This window comes from Eutrigla gurnardus, assembly GCF_963514095.1.
Source record: "Eutrigla gurnardus genome assembly, chromosome: 16".
NCBI classification, from domain to species: Eukaryota; Metazoa; Chordata; class Actinopteri; order Perciformes; family Triglidae; genus Eutrigla; species Eutrigla gurnardus.
This window is the reverse complement of record NC_139927.1, coordinates 11,718,276-11,736,067: the sequence shown is the minus strand read 5'-3', so window position 1 is coordinate 11,736,067 and position 17,792 is coordinate 11,718,276. Positions and strand designations below refer to the sequence as shown.

Below are 17,792 nucleotides of genomic sequence, written 5' to 3'. Positions count from 1 at the left end.
ATGCTCTGCTTTCAGTAGCTATGTCTGGTGTGCTGGATGTCCGTTAAGTAGATGTCATCAGGCCGCTCGAGTGGTCTTTATTGTTTTTGTTCTTTTCCTCCTGTTTTCCCTCCTTTCTGCTGTGTCTCGGCTCCGTAGTTTAGTGAAGTCTGTTTAAGTCCGTGCTTCCTGTTTTTTTTTTTTTTTTCGTTTCTTTTCTTTCTGGGCTGTGGGACCACGTCATGCTGATCCTCATCTTTCCACCCTCTGTCTACCTACTTGTTTTTTTCTATTTTTCTTTTTGTTTCTCCTCTCTCTCTGGCTCTCCATCCCTCCTCCTCCACCATCCCACCCACCTTGCCCCGCCTCCCATCGTTCAACCACTCACCTCGGCTGTGTTGGTGCCTAGTGGTGTCACAGTAGTAGTCCTAGTCACGATGGCGGCGAGGGAGGGGAGGAGGGAGAACGGGGCGGGTGGGGGCGGGTGGGTGGGGTAGAGAGACCTTCACCTTCACCATGGGTGTTGTGGTTCTCCATACACCACACACTGCCCACACCCAACGTATGTGTGTTGTTGAGATGCAGCAGTTGCAACAAGGAAAAACTGCCAGACAGAGTGAAAGACGTGAGACAGACAGGACGTCACTGACAGACAAACAGGCGATTAGTTCCGCCGGTCAACTAATCCGAATACAGGTAGAAAAATCAAGACCAACAATTGGCCAAAAAGACACTCAAGCTTAAACATCAGACTGTAAAACGTTTGTCTGGATTAAAGTTCTATTTATGCATATTGGTGTACAGCACTCGTATAAAGGAATACTTTAATGCTATGCCAATCCTTGAGCCTGACAACTTGCAACTTGTGATTCTCCTTCCCTTATTTAGCCCTTCCCTAAGGCTGAGCTTCCCAAATGCACGCTCCTATCAACATCTTCTTTATGAGGAGTTGTTGTTGTTTACAAGTTCTGTGTCGCCTCTGTAGCATCAATGCACCGGTGCTATGTTAGTTTTTCTATAAATACCGTTAACAAACAGCGGGAGGTGGCAGCTTCTAATGGCAGCGGTGAGATGAAAAAAGGGCCTCCTGGCATGTCCTGGTCCCAGTTCTACTTGGCAGTTATCACCTATTCTATAGCCTCTTTTTTTTCACTTTCATTATTTATATGCATTGCACTTTGAATTATGCGCAAATTGATTAGATTCTAGATTAGAAACTTGGGTTAGCTCTCTGCTGTGTCCCAATGCCACTCTACATACTAACGTGAAGCAGGTTTTGAGTAGACCCAGTCAAATTTAAAATCTGTGTTAATTAAATTATTTCCAACATGTGTAGAGATGGCGAGTACCAGTATCCTCTCCTTGAGTGGAGAGCAGGATTTATGGGAAATGTGGCGACTACTAATCGCCTCCACATTTGTGTTGCACAAACAACACTGGCACCACTTTTAATTTGTCCTCCATTCCGTCGCCATTAACGACGAGTCAGCTGTAGTCTCAAGATGCTTCTGGGAAGCTCAGCCCAGCTTTAACCCACTCTGCTCTCTTCCCCCCCTACCTTTGCCATGTAGATTACAGGCAGTAAAGCGCTAGTGCGGCTTTCTATCATGTCAGCATCAGCGGCCTCCAGAGGGGGAAAAAAAAAAAAAAATCCTTTACCGTCCTGCACCGCATCTTTACAGCCGCTATCCAAAACCCGACACTACATCTCCACTACATTTGATGTTCACACCGTAGCACAGTCAATACATCTGTTATGACCTTGTGGTACAATATATGTCACTCTGTATGTCGTTGCCTTTGTCCACATATTCCGTTTTAGCGCTTTCTAGATCTAGACGTGATGTGACATGTCAGTGCATTTCTCAGTGTGGATATAAATCACCTGTGATGTGACGATGTAGCGCACAGCACGTGACGATAGTGGTAATAAAAGGAGATGCAGCCATCTCCCCGGCAGCGGGACAAAGTGCACAGTGTAGTGTGACACAGCTCTCGCCGAATGCTTCTGACTGTTGTATAAACAGCTTCTCATCTCAAGCATGTCAAAAGAGCAGCCCGGTTTATCTCAAATTACCACTCTGCTCTCTCTCTCTCTCTCTGTCTCTGCCTCCTTTTGCCCTTCGTCTTTCTCCCAATCGCCCCTCTCCATCTTTAGGTGCAGTCACGATGCAGCAGCAAAGAAAATATCTTAAGATCAAGTGAGTACTGAGTTTCCAATTCAAAAGGGCTCTCTGTTTCCTGTGTGCCGTGTCTGCGCGTCGCCGAGTGTGCTCTCCGACGTGCATAGATAGATCTTAAATGTGCATGTGATGTGACAGTGTGTATGCGTTTGGCCTTTGTGTGTGTGTGTGTGTGTGTGTGTGTGTGTGTGTGTGTGTGTGTGTGTGTGTGTGTGTGTGTGTGCATGATGTTTTGCCAGAGGTTGTTAAGCCTCATGTTAAGCATCAGAATATGCTGTGGAAGCGTAAGTGTATGTTTAAAGGAGAGAAATTGGGTCAAGGGAAATCAAAGCACAGCGCCTATTCTTCGCTGTGAGCCAGAGAGGCAGAGGGAGAGCGAGGCAGAGGGAGATACAGAGAGGAGAGAGAGAGAGAGAGAGCAGATTACATATTAGTTACACCTTGCTTTGTTCCTTTTACCTTTTGGAATTATTAGAGGACTATTATTAGAGCAACACGGCTGCTATCGAGCACCTCTATCATCCAGCTGCTGGGTTCCACAGCTTTGGCAAACACGGCACTATTTCTGTCCAATCCCTCCTCACAGTGTTTATGTTTGTTATTGAACACATGCAGTGAGAAATCTAATTAATCCAGTTATCTTGGTGACAGTGATGTGGTACCAGTTTAGGTTCCATGTATTATATTTGTATGATTTGCATGTGCATTATCATGAGTTCGACCTTTACTGCTACAGCTACACCCAGTGTGCTCAGATCAGTTTGAATTTCTCTGTAGATTTTTTTTTTTAGGTTTTTCTGTGCCCGTTGAGCCAAAAAGAAATTCTCAAAGTATAGTTTTTGTCCCCAGAGATAGTCGGGTGGTTCAGTTTCCTGCCTTTGGAGCCTCATATATGCCTCCCCTGTTTCGGGATCATGTCCCAGCAGAGTTCTCTCTCTCCCCCTCTATCTCCTCTCAACTTTCAAACTGTCTAAATAAAGAATTAAAAATGCTAAAAAAAAAAATGGTGAACGGTCTACAGATTTTCTGATTCAGGCTGAGCTTGGCTTACATTTCAAAGCTTGGGTCTTGAGCTATGACTGAAATCACTCCCTGATCTCTACCAAACGCACTATATATTTACTCTCACTATCCGAATTTCACGTGTCAGTGTTCCTAAATCTAGTGTCCATAATAATGTTCACTAGTTTTTGCAAACATCTGACTGCAATTCAATTCCATAATAACAAAAATGGGAAAACACTGCCAGTATTTGCAAAAATTCAGATTTTTCTTGGATATTAAGATTCATAAGTGTCCAAGGTTTACATTTACATTTTAAATAATAAAGATCAAAATGTGGCATCAACTCACTGCAGATATTTTTTCAATTTTGTGAGGTTGGTAACAACAAATTCCAATACATCCTCATTTGGATGTGATCCTGGTCAAATCGGTTCCAAAAGCAATTTCATTTCATCCATATTTTGTTCTTTTGTGATACGGTTTGATTTTGTGACAATCATTTACCAGGTCACAGTGCAGTGGACATCACCAAGGTGGCCCGGAGGCACCGCATGTCCCCCTTCCCCCTCACCTCCATGGACAAGGCCTTCATCACTGTGCTGGAGATGACCGCCGTCCTGGGCACTGAGATCATCAACTACAGAGGTGAGGAGAACAGGAAACCCTGCAGATCTAGCAAATCGTCATCGCGTCCACTTAAACGTGCTAAATATTGTCGCTTCACAGCTCCAATTCCCCCTCCCCACTGCATCTGCTGACATCAGCCACTCGGCATGCTGGGATGTTGAGGTGTCACACCTTTCAGATCGATGTAGTTGCACGCGTTCGCTAAGTTCACATGACAGCATTTAAACGCTCTGGTGTCCATGATTGGACACCTCGCTGACTCGGCGGTCTGCGTCTGCACGCCGCAGTGTCACTCACACAGACAATCGAATGTGCTCGGCTGCGAGGGCACAAAACAAACGAACCGCTCCTAAAGATCCACATGTCATTTCCTGCTCCTTAAGACAGAAGACACTATTTCAAATCCAACACGTGTTTTTATGTGGAGAAACCTTGAGCCGGGGCCACAGCCGCCACACACAGAACAGACATACAAATATTTAAATTAGCAGATAATTAAATTAAATACAACAATAAATTAAGTTACACACCTCAACCTTGATAAAATACGATTTAATGCATGTTTGTAGTTTTATGGACACACATACACAGACAAGCAAACACACGGTAAGTTAGTTGAGCATCCCTAACCTAGTTGTGTGTGTGTGGGGGGGGCTGAGGGCCAGAGGGGAAAACACACTCTCTTTAATTCATCTCTGAAGACAGGGAAGCGAGGATCGGGGGGCGATAACACCCCCGCGGAGCACATGACGTCTAAATCAATGATGGGAGAAGGAACATTCTTTCTTTTCCCAGGTGTAAAGTGATGTTTCATGTTCTTGGAGAGGGGAGGGAATTGCGGGGTTTGCATGATCACAGCTGGGGGGAGGACAGTGGGGTAAGGAGGGGAGGAAGTTGGGATATGGGAGATTAAATATTTAGAAAGACAGCTGGAGCGGCTCCCCCTGCTGGATGCGGAGGTGCCTGCATGTGGCCTTGTTAGCGTGCACCGTGCCGTAGTGCATTGATGGATGTACATGCTGTATTTATTAATGTCATGAATGTGGAATTTTAGGGATCTATCTCTTATTTATTTGTAATCATAATGGTGTGCTACATACATTAATCAGCATATGTCACTTTGGTTACTGTTGTATTTTAAGTTTTGTTGGTTAAAATATTTGCATTCAAATGCACTGCAGTTTATTCCTTGGTACATACTTTTTCCCATATTTATTTATGACTTATTATTAGCCAGATAGAGCCAATACCACTCAGCAAATGTGCAATATACAGAAATGCAATGTCTTACTGTTTTTATCGGGCACAGCAAATGCCTATTTTGTATTTATAATATATGCGTTAAATCTTCCTTATTTACATAAATGTTTGATATATATTTTTATACACCATTATGGATTCCTACTTGCATTGTACTTTGTGCAATGAAAATAAAAGCACTGGTTCTGTGTGTTTAGCGTATGTATGCGGGTGCACAGGCATGCATATGTTTATGTTCACTCTTTTGCTGTCTTCAAAAAATTTCAGGTTGTTTCTGGTAGCGGATTATTTGGAAGAGTGACATCACGATGACCCATGATTTGAATTACCATTATGTAACCGTTTAAAATCCGGGGCCTACTGGAAGTGACGTCTCGCAAAAGCATCCGATCAAACGCTTATTTCACCTCCAGCAACAAGACATCACCTCTGTTCTTTTTTTAGTCACAGCTTTTACAATGTGATCTCGGAAAGGAGCAGCGGTCGTGTAAATACACCAGAACATCTCAGATGAGACGGCGTCGACTTAAAAAAGAAAGATCGGACGCGTCCGGCAGGCGCGTTACTTACAGCAGCTCGTCCCGACTGCTGTCAGCTCATGTGTGCATGCATGTGTGTGGGTGTACGTGCATATATTTCCCCCCATCTCACTGATATCAGTGCTTAGATCTTCATATTAACACCCACATAATCATAGCATAAAAGCTCTGGCAAATGCTATATATAGCCACACAGCACACAGCAGCTTACGGTATTTTTAGTGCCAGGATTTTTTTTTCTCCTCCACCCACTCTGCCTCTGTCTGTTTCAGTCTTTCCCTCCTTCCCTCACTCTCTCTGAGCTATTGTCTGTGTGCAGAGTCCCTGTTCTTCCCACACAAATGTTTCCTGAGTGTTTTTAAGTTGTCTGGCTGGTAAAGAAATGTAGATAGCGACAATGGCAAGCCTCCACTTGTTGTGTGTGAAGTCGTAAAGCTGAAATAGAAAAGGAGTGTGTGTGTGTGTGTGTGTGTGTGTGTGTGTGTGTGTGTGTGTGTGTGTGTGTGTGCGTGCGCTGGTCAGGTGGTGAGTCATGCAGAGAGATCCTGATGTGCTCTGTCGCTCTTTAAAACACACACACAGAGACACACACCTCCTGGCACATATGCCTCTCTGTATCTTCATCTCCCTCACCCTCTCTGCCTCTGTCTCTCTTTCTCTCTCCAGCTGTCACTCTCTCCCTCCACCAGCCTTCGCCCAGCTTCTTCTCCTCCTCTCCTCATACCCATGTTCTTCCTCTTCTCCCACAGATGGGATGGGTCGAGTCCTGGCTCAGGACGTTTATGCCAAAGACAACCTGCCACCTTTCCCTGCCTCTGTCAAGGATGGTTACGCTGTGAGAGGTAAGTACCGTACATTATGGCAGGTGAATTGAAATATAGTCGTCCCATCCGTCTCGGATCAATTTAAAGAAAATGTTTTGACATTCTAGTCGGTTTTGCTGATATAATGTAGATAAGATGCAACTGTTTGAATATTCAATCTAATATTCAGGCTTCAAGAACATGTTATTAAAGAATTGTCACGTTCTGCTCATTAGGTCAAATGACTTAAACCTCAAACCCGAATAGAAAAGACGATGTTTAAACTAATACTGGGCCTTTTTACGACTTCTGATTGTATTTAAAAAAAACACAGTTGATCCAGTTGTTTGTTAGTTCAAATTTAGCCTCGAGTAAGTGGAGACTTACACAAAACAAAATAAAAATAGGTTCCAACACATAATGAGATGAGTACTTAATTCTTGATCAAAGTGCTGTTTGATGGTGATACAAACATTTCATTAAAATAATACAATATATACATGAAATTACAACCTTTATGGTGCAAATAACTTATCGTAGGCTGATGTATTAGACATACGAAGGAGATTACACACAAACGTGATATGAATTGCTGGTGCAACTCAACCTAGTTTACCATTTCTCCTGGAAGTTGCAGAACATAGATCAAGCTGAAGAACTAACCAGGCTAGTGTGTCTTTCTTCCTGTAATATTGACCTAGTTTGAGAAGAACCAGACACTGGGGCAGTGGAGAAGTGCCTCAGGAGCTGCTTCTTCTGCCAAGGTGGACTGAGGGGAGATTGAGGTTTTGGGGCTGTCCTCGATAGCTGCCAGGCGGAGACGAGTGGCGGGAGATACGGGGTTTACCTTCTCTCCGAGGGATGAGTTTCGGGCCTACGGCTGCACTAACTCCTTAGAGCAGTTTTTGGGTGAAATCCACCCAAAGTTGAGTTGACTTGTTTTGGTAAAGGAGTCAGTGGCTGAGCGTCCTGGAAAGCGCTGTGGGCCCTGTTGACCTGGAGAGCAGGGTTCTTAGATGTGACATCTGCTGTTGGCTCTGGTAGGCGGAGCAGAACACCCCGGTCTCGCTAGATTTCGTGTGTCTGTCCTGAGGGCTGGCGTCTGCCGAAGCTTACGTGTGCAGGTTTGAAGAGATTTTAGTGCCGAGACTGGGGGCATGGAAGGAACCGATAACCTATTGCTTTCTCCAGAACCAGTGCATATTTTTGCTCCTTTACCAACCAGCAATATCCACCTTTTGCTTTGAGGTTAGAAAACCCCAAAAAGCTGAATGACTTATCTTGGTTAGGTGTCTCACATTTCCACAGGTTCATTTTTGAAAAACTAGGAGGCAAACGCTCCTGTTTTCAACTCAACAATAGATGTTTGTTGGCATCCAGTGGTGTTTTATCCTTTTTCAGCATTTATTACTTTCGTTAAGATTACATGTTTAATCATGAAATTAAACTCACAAAGTTTTCTCTCACCAAGGTCATTTTGCAAAGTTTGAATTCTTGGTCCTGTGTGTTTGGTCTGAAGAAGAGCAGAACAATAAAGGGGGGATTATTTGTTTTCCCATTGGCCAAAGTCTGTTATGTGGCTGTAGCAATACTGAGCGGGATGGTCTCTGCAAACCTCAGGGTGGAGGGCACGATGTTGAAAACAGTGCAGAAGGAGATGGTTTGAGTGCGTACTTAAATCTGCGAGGCCTTCCGGCACCGAAACTACTTTGTATGTCTGCGTTTCAGACGTTGAATCAAAGAACATCAAATGTCTCTCCTTCTCTTCCTGTTTGTTCATTCTGTAGCCCACTGAATTAAAATGACTCCACTAAATGACACACTCCTACACGCACGTTTTCAGCTGCACACATGTGTAACGCTATTAAATCTTTCTTTTATTTTAGCGGCTGACGGCCCGGGCGACCGCTTCATCATTGGAGAGTCCCAAGCTGGAGAGCAGGTCCGCGCCCACGTTGACACTTTAGACACACAGAGCACAAAAAAGACACACACACACACATGCAAACACCCACAAAACCTGTGTTTGAAAATAGAGTACTTCACTTTTGTCCTTCACCTCACGCCTTGACCAGCTGTAATTGCTCGCCGGTGTGTTCCCCGAGCAGGTGATGAAAAGCCTCAAAGCAGGACTAGAGAGTCAAAGTGCTGCCAGACTGTGAAACAGATTAGACCTCTGAGACAAGACTCAGCTACAGAGACTTTCTCAACCTCTCATCTCGGGCAAAATAAGCTCACATGCAAACACGTACTCTATACATGCCTTTATATTTTTATTTTGTTTTCACTAATTAATTAATTCAATCACTGTTCAAATCTGTCTGTGAAAGAGTCACTGTGAGTTACTTACGTCGCACGCAACCTATCATTTCACTGTATTTTACTTGAGACCCTAGGGTGAAATTAACCCTAAAAAATTAAAATATATATTTTATTTTGATAGAACAAAGTATATAACTAAAGTAACAGGATAAACTCTGTCTGCGTGTCCGTGCAGCCCACCCACACAGTGATGCCTGGCCAGGTGATGAGGGTGACGACGGGTGCCCCCATTCCATGCGGGGCTGACGCTGTCGTCCAGGTGGAAGACACTGAGCTGCTCCGCGAGTCTGAAGACGTGAGTCTGACTTCTAATGAAACACTTTTGACTCCCATTTACCTTCATGCAGATGTTACATAGAGTCTACAGCGAGCAGCTGGTCATTTTAAACGTCCCTGAGAGCATGTTTAGCTCAGAATTGAGGAGAATACATGATGCATTGTGGTCTAGGGTTGTCCATGGAAAAATGTCCTATTTGATAGATCTGACGGCTGGTTTGTCTTTCAGGGCACAGAGGAGCTGGAGGTACGAATCCTAGTACAGGCTCGCCCGGGGCAGGACATCAGGTTAGTGTCTAAGTTTCTTGGTTGCTATTAACCAGATAGAAATACTGAAGCACCGTTTAGTTTTACTGTATATCTCATAATCAAACTGATGAAAGTGAATAGGCTGTTTCAAATGAAAACTGGTAAGATTGAAAGGATTATTGAAAGCACAGTTGATACTTACGATCCTGAGTATGATCCTGTCTGCAGTAAAATGCACTGAATGTCTCTGCCAGAATGTTATTTTATGCTACATTTGGCCATTGTTTGGTTTCTATTCTAACGCTGCACTTTAGACAGGAGGGTGTTTACACTTTTTAAATGCACGGTGCAATTTTTCAGCGTTCTTCCCTTCCTCTCTTCTGTCTTTTCCTCTGCACCATCGTCTTTGCTGTCATGCCCTAGGCCCATCGGTCATGACATTAAGCGTGGGGAGTGTGTGCTTGCAAAGGGCACCCACATGGGTCCTTCTGAGATTGGTCTCCTGGCCACTGTGGGAGTTACAGAGGTGGAGGTCCAGAAATTCCCTGTGGTGGCCGTGATGTCCACAGGAAATGAGGTAAGGAGTTAAGCAAAACAAGAAAAAAACTTGCATGTTTTCATCAAAAGGTTGTCTTGGGAACTTATATACTACTCGTGCACTCAAACCCACACTGTGTCTGTATTTGCCAAAAAGGTTCGGCCTCAGCTGCTAAAGGTAACAAAAACGTGACATCTTCTCTGACAGCATACCTCGCTCATATTTATGCACAATCAACATTGTTTGCTTTGACTGCGGACACCAGAACAACGTTCAGAGCTGAATGCGCACTCAGCCGTTTCATGCGTGCTTTCGGTTGTGAAGAATGTGTTCATCTGTGACCAGGTGGTTCATTTTATACACACTGGGATCATGTTTGTGCATTTTCTGTGTGACCGATACGCAGTTTAAATTTCAACCTTGTTCTCGGTGCTGTGCAGATATGTCTGAATTGTGTAAAATCAGCCGTGCATCACCTCCCCCATGGCCACATTCCAAACCTAGGAAGTGGTATATTCAGCAAGTCTGATGACATAGAGGATTTGTCTTCTCATATTTACACGCTCTTCCAGCAGCAGTGTTAATTTGACCATCTAGAGTTTGAGAACGTTCTCTGTACTAAAGCTGCAGAGGGAGAAACACTAGAATAGTTAAAAGTAAGCAGTATGTCTGCCCGTAAACTCACTGTGAACCTGCTGAATTAGACGCATGTTCATTTGTGTTGTTGCTTGCCTTAAATGTAGTAATTAGCAGTGCTTGTTGACGTTTCCCTCAGAAACAGAAAGTCTAGGATTGTAGTTTTATTATAAAAGGTAAAGGGAGGTAAAAATGTATGAAGGCAAACAGAAGATGTAATACACGTTACACCGTATTGCAGTTAGTCATGTATCAACAAGCAAATCATTTATTAGCAAGCTGGTCTTAGTTTTGTCTGAAAGTGGGGCTGCAAATAACGATTATTTTTTCATTATTCATTCCATATTTATAATTTATTGATCTTTTTTTTTTCAATTAATCATGCCGTTTTTTGCTTGATAAATGACTTGATGAATTAATTGAATGTCAAAATATGTCTTTTTTACCTCACTCACTCAGCGTAAAATGTTGTGTATTTTTAAACTGAGACGAATTTCTAACAATCACTGTATCGTCACGTTATCACAACCAACCCAACTGGTACCAAGAGCAGGCTAAATATAGTAATGACATGATAGTAATCAGAGGTTGTTTGCCAAAAACCTCCCTGTCTAGCTGAATAATTATTTCTGCACCCACCAGACGAGCTGCCACAAAAAAAGATGCTAAGAATATTTTCTGAATAACGTTGAAAGCTGATCTGGTTTTTACTCATGCCAACTTAAAAAAGCACTATCAAATGTAATGTTCGTAATGTTTAATATCTCTCCGTGTCTTGGTAGCTGCTGAACCCAGAAGACGACCTCCATCCTGGGAAGATCAGGGACAGCAATCGCTCCACCCTCCTGGCCACCATCCAGGAGCACGGCTACCCCACCATCAATCTGGGCATCGTGGGAGACAAGTATGCCTTCATGTTTATACTATACTTGTCACTCCTCCTGTACTAGAAAAACACACACAGTGGAGTGCAGATCTCAAGGTGTGTCCGACCAATGCTGTAATGTTTGATTGAATGAGTACAAGTCCCCTGTTTAGACAGAAAGCATATCAGACACGTTTTCACTTTCACACAGATAAATATATTGTTACAGCTCTCTGTGCAGCTCAACGGCAGCGTACTGTATTTCTTCAACTCTGAACAGAAACTGTCGGCCCTGCTATGGTAGCTCTGTTAGCAGAGTATTTAGTTCAGTTAGCTGTAAGCTCTGTTAGCAGATTATTTAGTTCAGTTAGCTATAAGCTCTGTTAGCAGTGTGTTTAGTTCAGTTAGCTGTAAGCTCTGTTAGCAGAGTATTTAGTTCAGTTAGCTATAAGCTCTGTTAGCAGTGTGTTAAGTTCTGTTAGCTGTAAGCTCTGTTAGCAGTGTGTTAAGTTCTGTTAGCTTTGAGCTCTGTTAGCAGTGTGTTTAGTTCTGTTAGCTGTAAGCTCTGTTAGCAGTGTGTTTAGTTCTGTTAGCTGTAAGCTCTGTTAGCAGTGTGTTTAGTTTTGTTAGCTGTAAGCTCTGTTAGCAGTGTGTTAAGTTCTGTTAGCTGTAAGCTCTGTTAGCAGTGTGTTAAGTTCTGTTAGCTGTAAGCTCTGTTAGCAGTGTGTTTAGTTCTGTTAGCTGTAAGCTCTGTTAGCAGTGTGTTTAGTTCTGTTAGCTGTAAGCTCTGTTAGCAGTGTGTTTAGTTTTGTTCGCAGTGTGTTTAGTTCTGTTAGCTGTAAGCTCTGTTAGCAGTGTGTTTAGTTCTGTCAGCTGTAAACTCTGTTAGCAGTATGTTTAGTTGCGTTAACTCCAACCCACTGCTAACAGCTAACTATCTCTCCTTCTACCTACATCAAAAGACACACTACGTTGTAGTCAGCACTCTATTCAGGTTGTCATTTGGTTAGTGCTTCATTCAAATAAAAAACTCTTCCAGCTGTTCCAACATTCATCAACACTGTAATGGTCAAAATAAGCCCTTTATTCACTGAGTTAGATAGAAAATGTGCTGTATCTCGCTGCCCTCTGAGTAGCAGCTGAGCAGCTCTCGTTCTACAGTGGCAGACCATTAAATTAGCTTAATAAAAAAAATATGATGACGCTGCCCAGCGGCTGCTAACAACTAGCTGTCCTCCTGCTGACATGAGAGGACACGCTTCGTTGTAGTCAGCACTTGGTTGAGTTAGTCATTTAGCAATAGTGATCACATTATTGTTCCCCGGACGACGAGACACCATTAGCCTCCAGCCCTGTTTTTAAACAATCACTGCTGTAATATTTGATTGAAGAGTCCAAACTGAAGCAGTGTTTGATCAGTTGCTGACCTTACCGGAGTAGTAGTTTAGAGTAGTAGTAGCAGTCAAAGATATTAGGCTGATGGGTGCAACATTATGCGAGATTGCCATGGACAGACACAGAGATGCACACACACACACGACCGAATGCATAATCTCCCAGTGGAGATAACAATAATGTTCTTCATCTTACTATACTTCCTCCATTAATTCCTCTCCCGTGAGTTGGTGGTTAACGTGTGTGTGTGTGTGTGTGTGTGTGTGTGTGTGTGTGTGTGTGTGTGTGTGTGTGTGTGTGTGTGTGTGTGTGTGTGTGCACTCAACAGCCCCGATGACCTTCTCAACGCTCTGAATGAAGGCATCAGCCGAGCTGATGTCATCATCACCTCAGGAGGAGTGTCCATGGGAGAGAAGGTATGATGGCAGAACAAAAAGTGCACACATTCAATCGTAGCATTGTCTTTCACTGACACCTTGTGGTGGTAGGGGGGACTGACGGCCTTACTTTGAGAGTAAATACTGATAAATAAAAAAAACACCAAAGCTCTCATACTTTTATTTATTTAAATGTTTTTATTGTGTAATCTAGCTAATTCTGTTCATCTCCAGTATTCACACGAATGCAAAAGTATTTAAAAACATGTATTTCGTGAAGACCTGATTCCCAATGGCATTGTTTTTGAATTGCTCAATGTATTCCTCTTTTGTGTTTGATAAATGTTTGTAATTTGAATGTCATTTTTTAGGACTATCTTAAGCAGGTGCTAGATATTGATCTTCATGCTCAGATCCATTTTGGTCGAGTTTTCATGAAACCAGGGTAAGAAATTTAATCAACTCTATTCGCACAGTTGCTTAGCAGAACATTTTAATTGAGTTTTGCAGATTAAATATAACATGTATACTTACTGCAGTGTTGCATGAAACCTGTATGTATAATATAATGTTGTTTTTCCCTTTTAGTCTCCCAACAACATTTGCCACCTTGGACATGGACGGTGCTCGCAAACTAATCTTTGCCCTCCCAGGTAGTGTGTGAAGTTGAGAGAAAGAGTGATTCACTCCGCTGCTTCTGAAGAGGTGTTACTCATATATTTCTCTCCCCGTCGCTGTCCTCTCCTGTCTGTCCGTCCGTCCGTCCTAGGAAACCCTGTGTCCGCTGTTGTCACCTGTAATCTTTTTGTCATCCCTGCCTTGAGGAAGATGCAGGGCATTTTGGACCCTAGGCCCACCATCATCAAAGCGAGGGTAGGATGCACGGGGAAACCAGGGAAACCTGACTCTCTGGCCAAGACACACACAATCAAAGTTCATCATCTGTTGAAGCACTGGTGGTTCACAAGAAGTGGGTTTTTTCCTCTTTAATGACAAGACACAAGGTCTCCCCTGAGGTCGCAGAGGTTATTTGAATAAAGATGCAAAAAAAACAACAACACATAAACATACAAATAATGCAATTAAACCAAATTTCAAGGGTGTATTTTGTTGCAGTCCATTGCATCTTAACTCACATTTAATACTTTTTTCATCATCCGTTTGATATGTATGAACACTATGTTTTGCTTTGACTTGGCAGAATCGTGGCCCACGCTGACCCAAAGGCCTGCTCCCCCGGTCATTATTTTCGCATAACTGTAAAGCAAGAAAAATTATGATAATATCAACAGCCGCAGCTTGTGTCCTCAACTAGCATCAGCAGCAAGAGGTCTGGTCCCCTGCCATCATCGGTGCTATGCTACATCATGTGCCGTTATAAAGCAGTTAGAACTCAACTTGAATGCATTACTGCCACTTAGTGGAGGGACTGATGGCCTGGAAGCACAGATGTAGCCAGATCATTTCTCTCAGCAGATGGCATCAGACTCAGGTCAGGTAGTAATCTGGAAAAAACCTTTGCCAATAAAGTTGAAAGAATTTCCACTGCTCGGTGTTTGCCTATCAGAAAATATGTAATGTTGTACAAATGTATTCAACAGAATTTAGGATGGCAGTTAGCCTTTTACCCAAGATAATTATATTTTGGTGATGGTCCAGATCTGTTTTTTTTTTTTAGCTGTAACCTCTGTGCTGCTTTCATGTGCTGGAATAACAGTTTGATATTCAGGACTTCCCTAAATTCCCTAATTGGCAGGAAATGAAGCCTTTTGCAAATGCTAAACAAACATGAAGTGTTACTGAAGCAAAAGCTTGGTAGGGATCTCAGGCACAGCTTCGCCTATTTCCAAGGTGGATGCAAGGAAACATGACAAACACCCGTGGAGATGAAGATGACTTGTTGACATAGATCCTTATAATGTCTGTTGTATGTTTTTCCTTTCCTTAGTTGTCTTGTGATGTGAAGTTGGACCCTCGCCCAGAATACCACCGCTGCATCCTGACATGGCATCACCAGGAGCCTCTGCCGTGGGCACAGAGCACAGGTACTGGAATCAGAATCACACATGCACTGACAAGAGCACTCGGCCTTTATAGTCTTTTAATATTATCCAGTCTGACGATGCAAATTAAGATATCTGATGGGTAAACCTACAAAAAGTAGTAGAATATGTGACCATTTTATTAACTTCATTATAATGGGATGAACACACTCAAATACAAATATTTCCTAAACTGGTTGGATTCTGATTTAAGGTATTTTGTCCCGTCTTTGCTGCAGGAAACCAGGTGAGCAGCAGGCTGATGAGCATGCGCAGTGCCAACGGGCTCCTGATGCTACCTCCGAAAACAGAGCAATACGTGGAGCTGCACAAGGGCGAGGTGGTCGACGTCATGGTCATCGGACGGCTATGATGTCATCACAGAGGGACGGAGCGTCGGCGTCATATAGCGAGGGTCGGAATGGGTCGTTCACGGTGCATGTCCACATATCATTGACTATTCTGTAATATGCAACGGCACAGCTAGTTTTTATTGATTTGGATAACGTTGAGGTATAGTCAACATCTTGGTCACAATCTAGATACATATGAAAAAATTAATTTAAAAAGATTATAGTATTTCAAACAAAGAAAATATAACTTTTAATGAAAAAATCTAATTATAAAAAGAGATTTATTCTGTAATATATTATTATGATTATTCTTATTATTATTATCATTATTCTTCTTATTATCATTATTATATTAAGGCAACTTCGTTCCTTTCATTGCAATTGCTTTGTGTGTTCAATGCTAGACCTTATCTATAGCAGTAGCATTTTAATAGACAGCTGTAGGTGCCTGCCAGGACAAAAAAAGAAAATTATTATTTTCTCATCTTTAGTGGAAAAAAAAATCAGTTTTTTGAAAATGAAGAAAACATTGAGGAAGACTCCAGATTTCCCATGGTGCTCAGCTAAAAGGAAGAGGGGGCACATCAAGACCACTTCCTCTTTTGAGCGCCCATCAAGGTGACACTTCTGTTTTTCTCTCATTAGTATGCATCATAATGGCTTCACAAAGAGCTTTGCTTGTTGTTTATCTTGTGAGTCTTGTTTATGTGCGCAGTGCCAAATGCCTGGGCAGGGAAGAGGTGATGTTGGGATGGGGAGGGTGGGGGGGCACACCCCAGTCTGCCCAGTCCCTGAAGCTTCCTTATATTCACGGTGACCGGGTGTAAAACTCTGCCCCAAACCCACCCAGGGGCGAGCTTAACCTGGGAAAAATAATCTTTTATTTGATCAACTATTTAAGAATAAAAAAATATAAAAAGAAAGAAAAGAAACAGCTTCTTTAAGTGCTGACAGCCTTTTTAATCAACTTCACAAAAAATGTACAGAAAAACAAGAACCATATTGTACAGATATATGTGACCAGCACTCCTAAGGAAATTATTAAGCAATGAGGAGACATTGAACAACGCTGTACTATAACATTTTCTGTAATGATATGAAACTGATGAAAGAGACTAAGATAATAAAAATCCTTGATCATTATGTAAAAAAAAAAGTTATTGTTGGGTTTCCTTTTTTAAATAAAATATATCTAAAGAAAAAGAATAGTGATTTTCTTCTTTGGTACTAAAAGTTTGGTGGTGGTAGCCTGAAGGTTACAGAAGTGCATGTATTATGAATGACTGAGTGATGGTATTGTCTTCCTTACCAGCCATTGTTGGACCATGTGGATATAATTTCCAAATGTGAACGTGATTAACTGCATTAATATGAAGACAAAATCCCTCCCTTATGTACTGTATTAAGTACAATTTTAAGATACTTGTGCTTGACTTGGATATTTACATGTTATGCAAATTTAAACTTTGAGTTGTCTACATTTCATAAAGAAATATTTTTTACTCTACTATGATCTCCTTTTTGGATTTATATAAAAAGCTTATAAAATATGCATTTTTTGTTAAAGTTCAAACCAGTGTTTTCCCAACCTTTTTGGCTTTTGATTTGAAAAGCAAAACTCAGATTATTCTGTCTTGTTGGTCAACTCCACCTCCCCCTCTAAACTCCTCATACGGTTTTATCAAAGGTCGAGAAGATCTGTATTTCGTTGCTGATTTTACTTCAGTGAAATGTTCCTCCACTTGCTTCTTGGATGAACAAAGAAAAACACAGCTGCATTTGAATGAAGCACTGCAAAGAAAAGGGGGTTTTAACTGTCTCTCTTTCTAGGAAGGTAAGTATTTAAAAATCTGGAACTGGCAGGAGAGAGCCTAATGAGAAAAAGAGGTTAAGCACAGAGGTGTCAGAAAGGATTAACCTAATAGAAAATACGGCAGGAGAAAGGCAGCTTCAGGCTTCGGTGTAGATATTTCTTAGGCTGCATGAGATTAGACAGTTTCTGTTCTGCTCTACGAGGTGAAATGACAGTAGATCCCATTAGTTGGTGATGATTAATAGTGCTGTGACAGGAACTTAGTTGAATTCATGTTTGTGAATGGGTGGAATGTAAGGGGATCAGTGTGAAGATGACTGTAAAAAAAATAGGTCTGCCAAGTATTTCCTCTCATGAGTTTATAATTTTCCAAGAGATACTTCAAGTTGATGAAGCCAGTGAGATTTAAAAAAAAAAAAGTAATAAGACATGGCAGAATAATGAGTATAATTTAAGGTCTGCATGCATGAGAAACCTGGAATCATCCCATCCCTTTGGCCACTTGATCCTTGGTCGGTTTGCCACTTTGG

The 17,792-nt window shown here is 42.2% G+C and overlaps 2 protein-coding genes across 7 annotated transcripts in view; both read left to right on the top strand.

Annotated features, from left to right (window-relative positions):
* The window catches only part of gphnb (gephyrin b), a 74,042-nt gene extending 57,674 nt beyond the window's left edge, over positions 1 to 16,368 (top strand). For 5 of the 6 annotated variants that reach the window (XM_084030148.1, XM_084030147.1, XM_084030145.1 and 2 more), the window contains 14 exons: positions 2,138 to 2,180; positions 3,675 to 3,812; positions 6,343 to 6,435; positions 8,283 to 8,338; positions 8,894 to 9,013; positions 9,224 to 9,282; positions 9,667 to 9,820; positions 11,200 to 11,321; positions 13,006 to 13,093; positions 13,426 to 13,499; positions 13,643 to 13,707; positions 13,824 to 13,927; positions 15,003 to 15,099; positions 15,336 to 16,368. In XM_084030148.1, coding sequence (XP_083886274.1) covers positions 2,138 to 2,180; positions 3,675 to 3,812; positions 6,343 to 6,435; positions 8,283 to 8,338; positions 8,894 to 9,013; positions 9,224 to 9,282; positions 9,667 to 9,820; positions 11,200 to 11,321; positions 13,006 to 13,093; positions 13,426 to 13,499; positions 13,643 to 13,707; positions 13,824 to 13,927; positions 15,003 to 15,099; positions 15,336 to 15,469 — 1,347 coding nt within the window. In that variant the 3' untranslated portion in view covers positions 15,470 to 16,368. Of the gene's footprint in view, positions 1 to 2,137; positions 2,181 to 3,674; positions 3,813 to 6,342; positions 6,436 to 8,282; positions 8,339 to 8,893; positions 9,014 to 9,223; positions 9,283 to 9,666; positions 9,821 to 11,199; positions 11,322 to 13,005; positions 13,094 to 13,425; positions 13,500 to 13,642; positions 13,711 to 13,823; positions 13,928 to 15,002; positions 15,100 to 15,335 lie in introns of all 6 variants that reach the window. The other variant, XM_084030149.1, reaches the window with a different exon arrangement.
* hsp90ab1 (heat shock protein 90, alpha (cytosolic), class B member 1) overlaps positions 2,582 to 17,792 on the top strand; it is a 62,421-nt gene continuing 47,210 nt past the window's right edge. The window contains exon 1 of the mRNA XM_084030151.1: positions 2,582 to 2,585. The gene's annotated coding sequence lies outside the window, so the exon portion shown is untranslated. The remainder of the gene's footprint in view (positions 2,586 to 17,792) is intronic.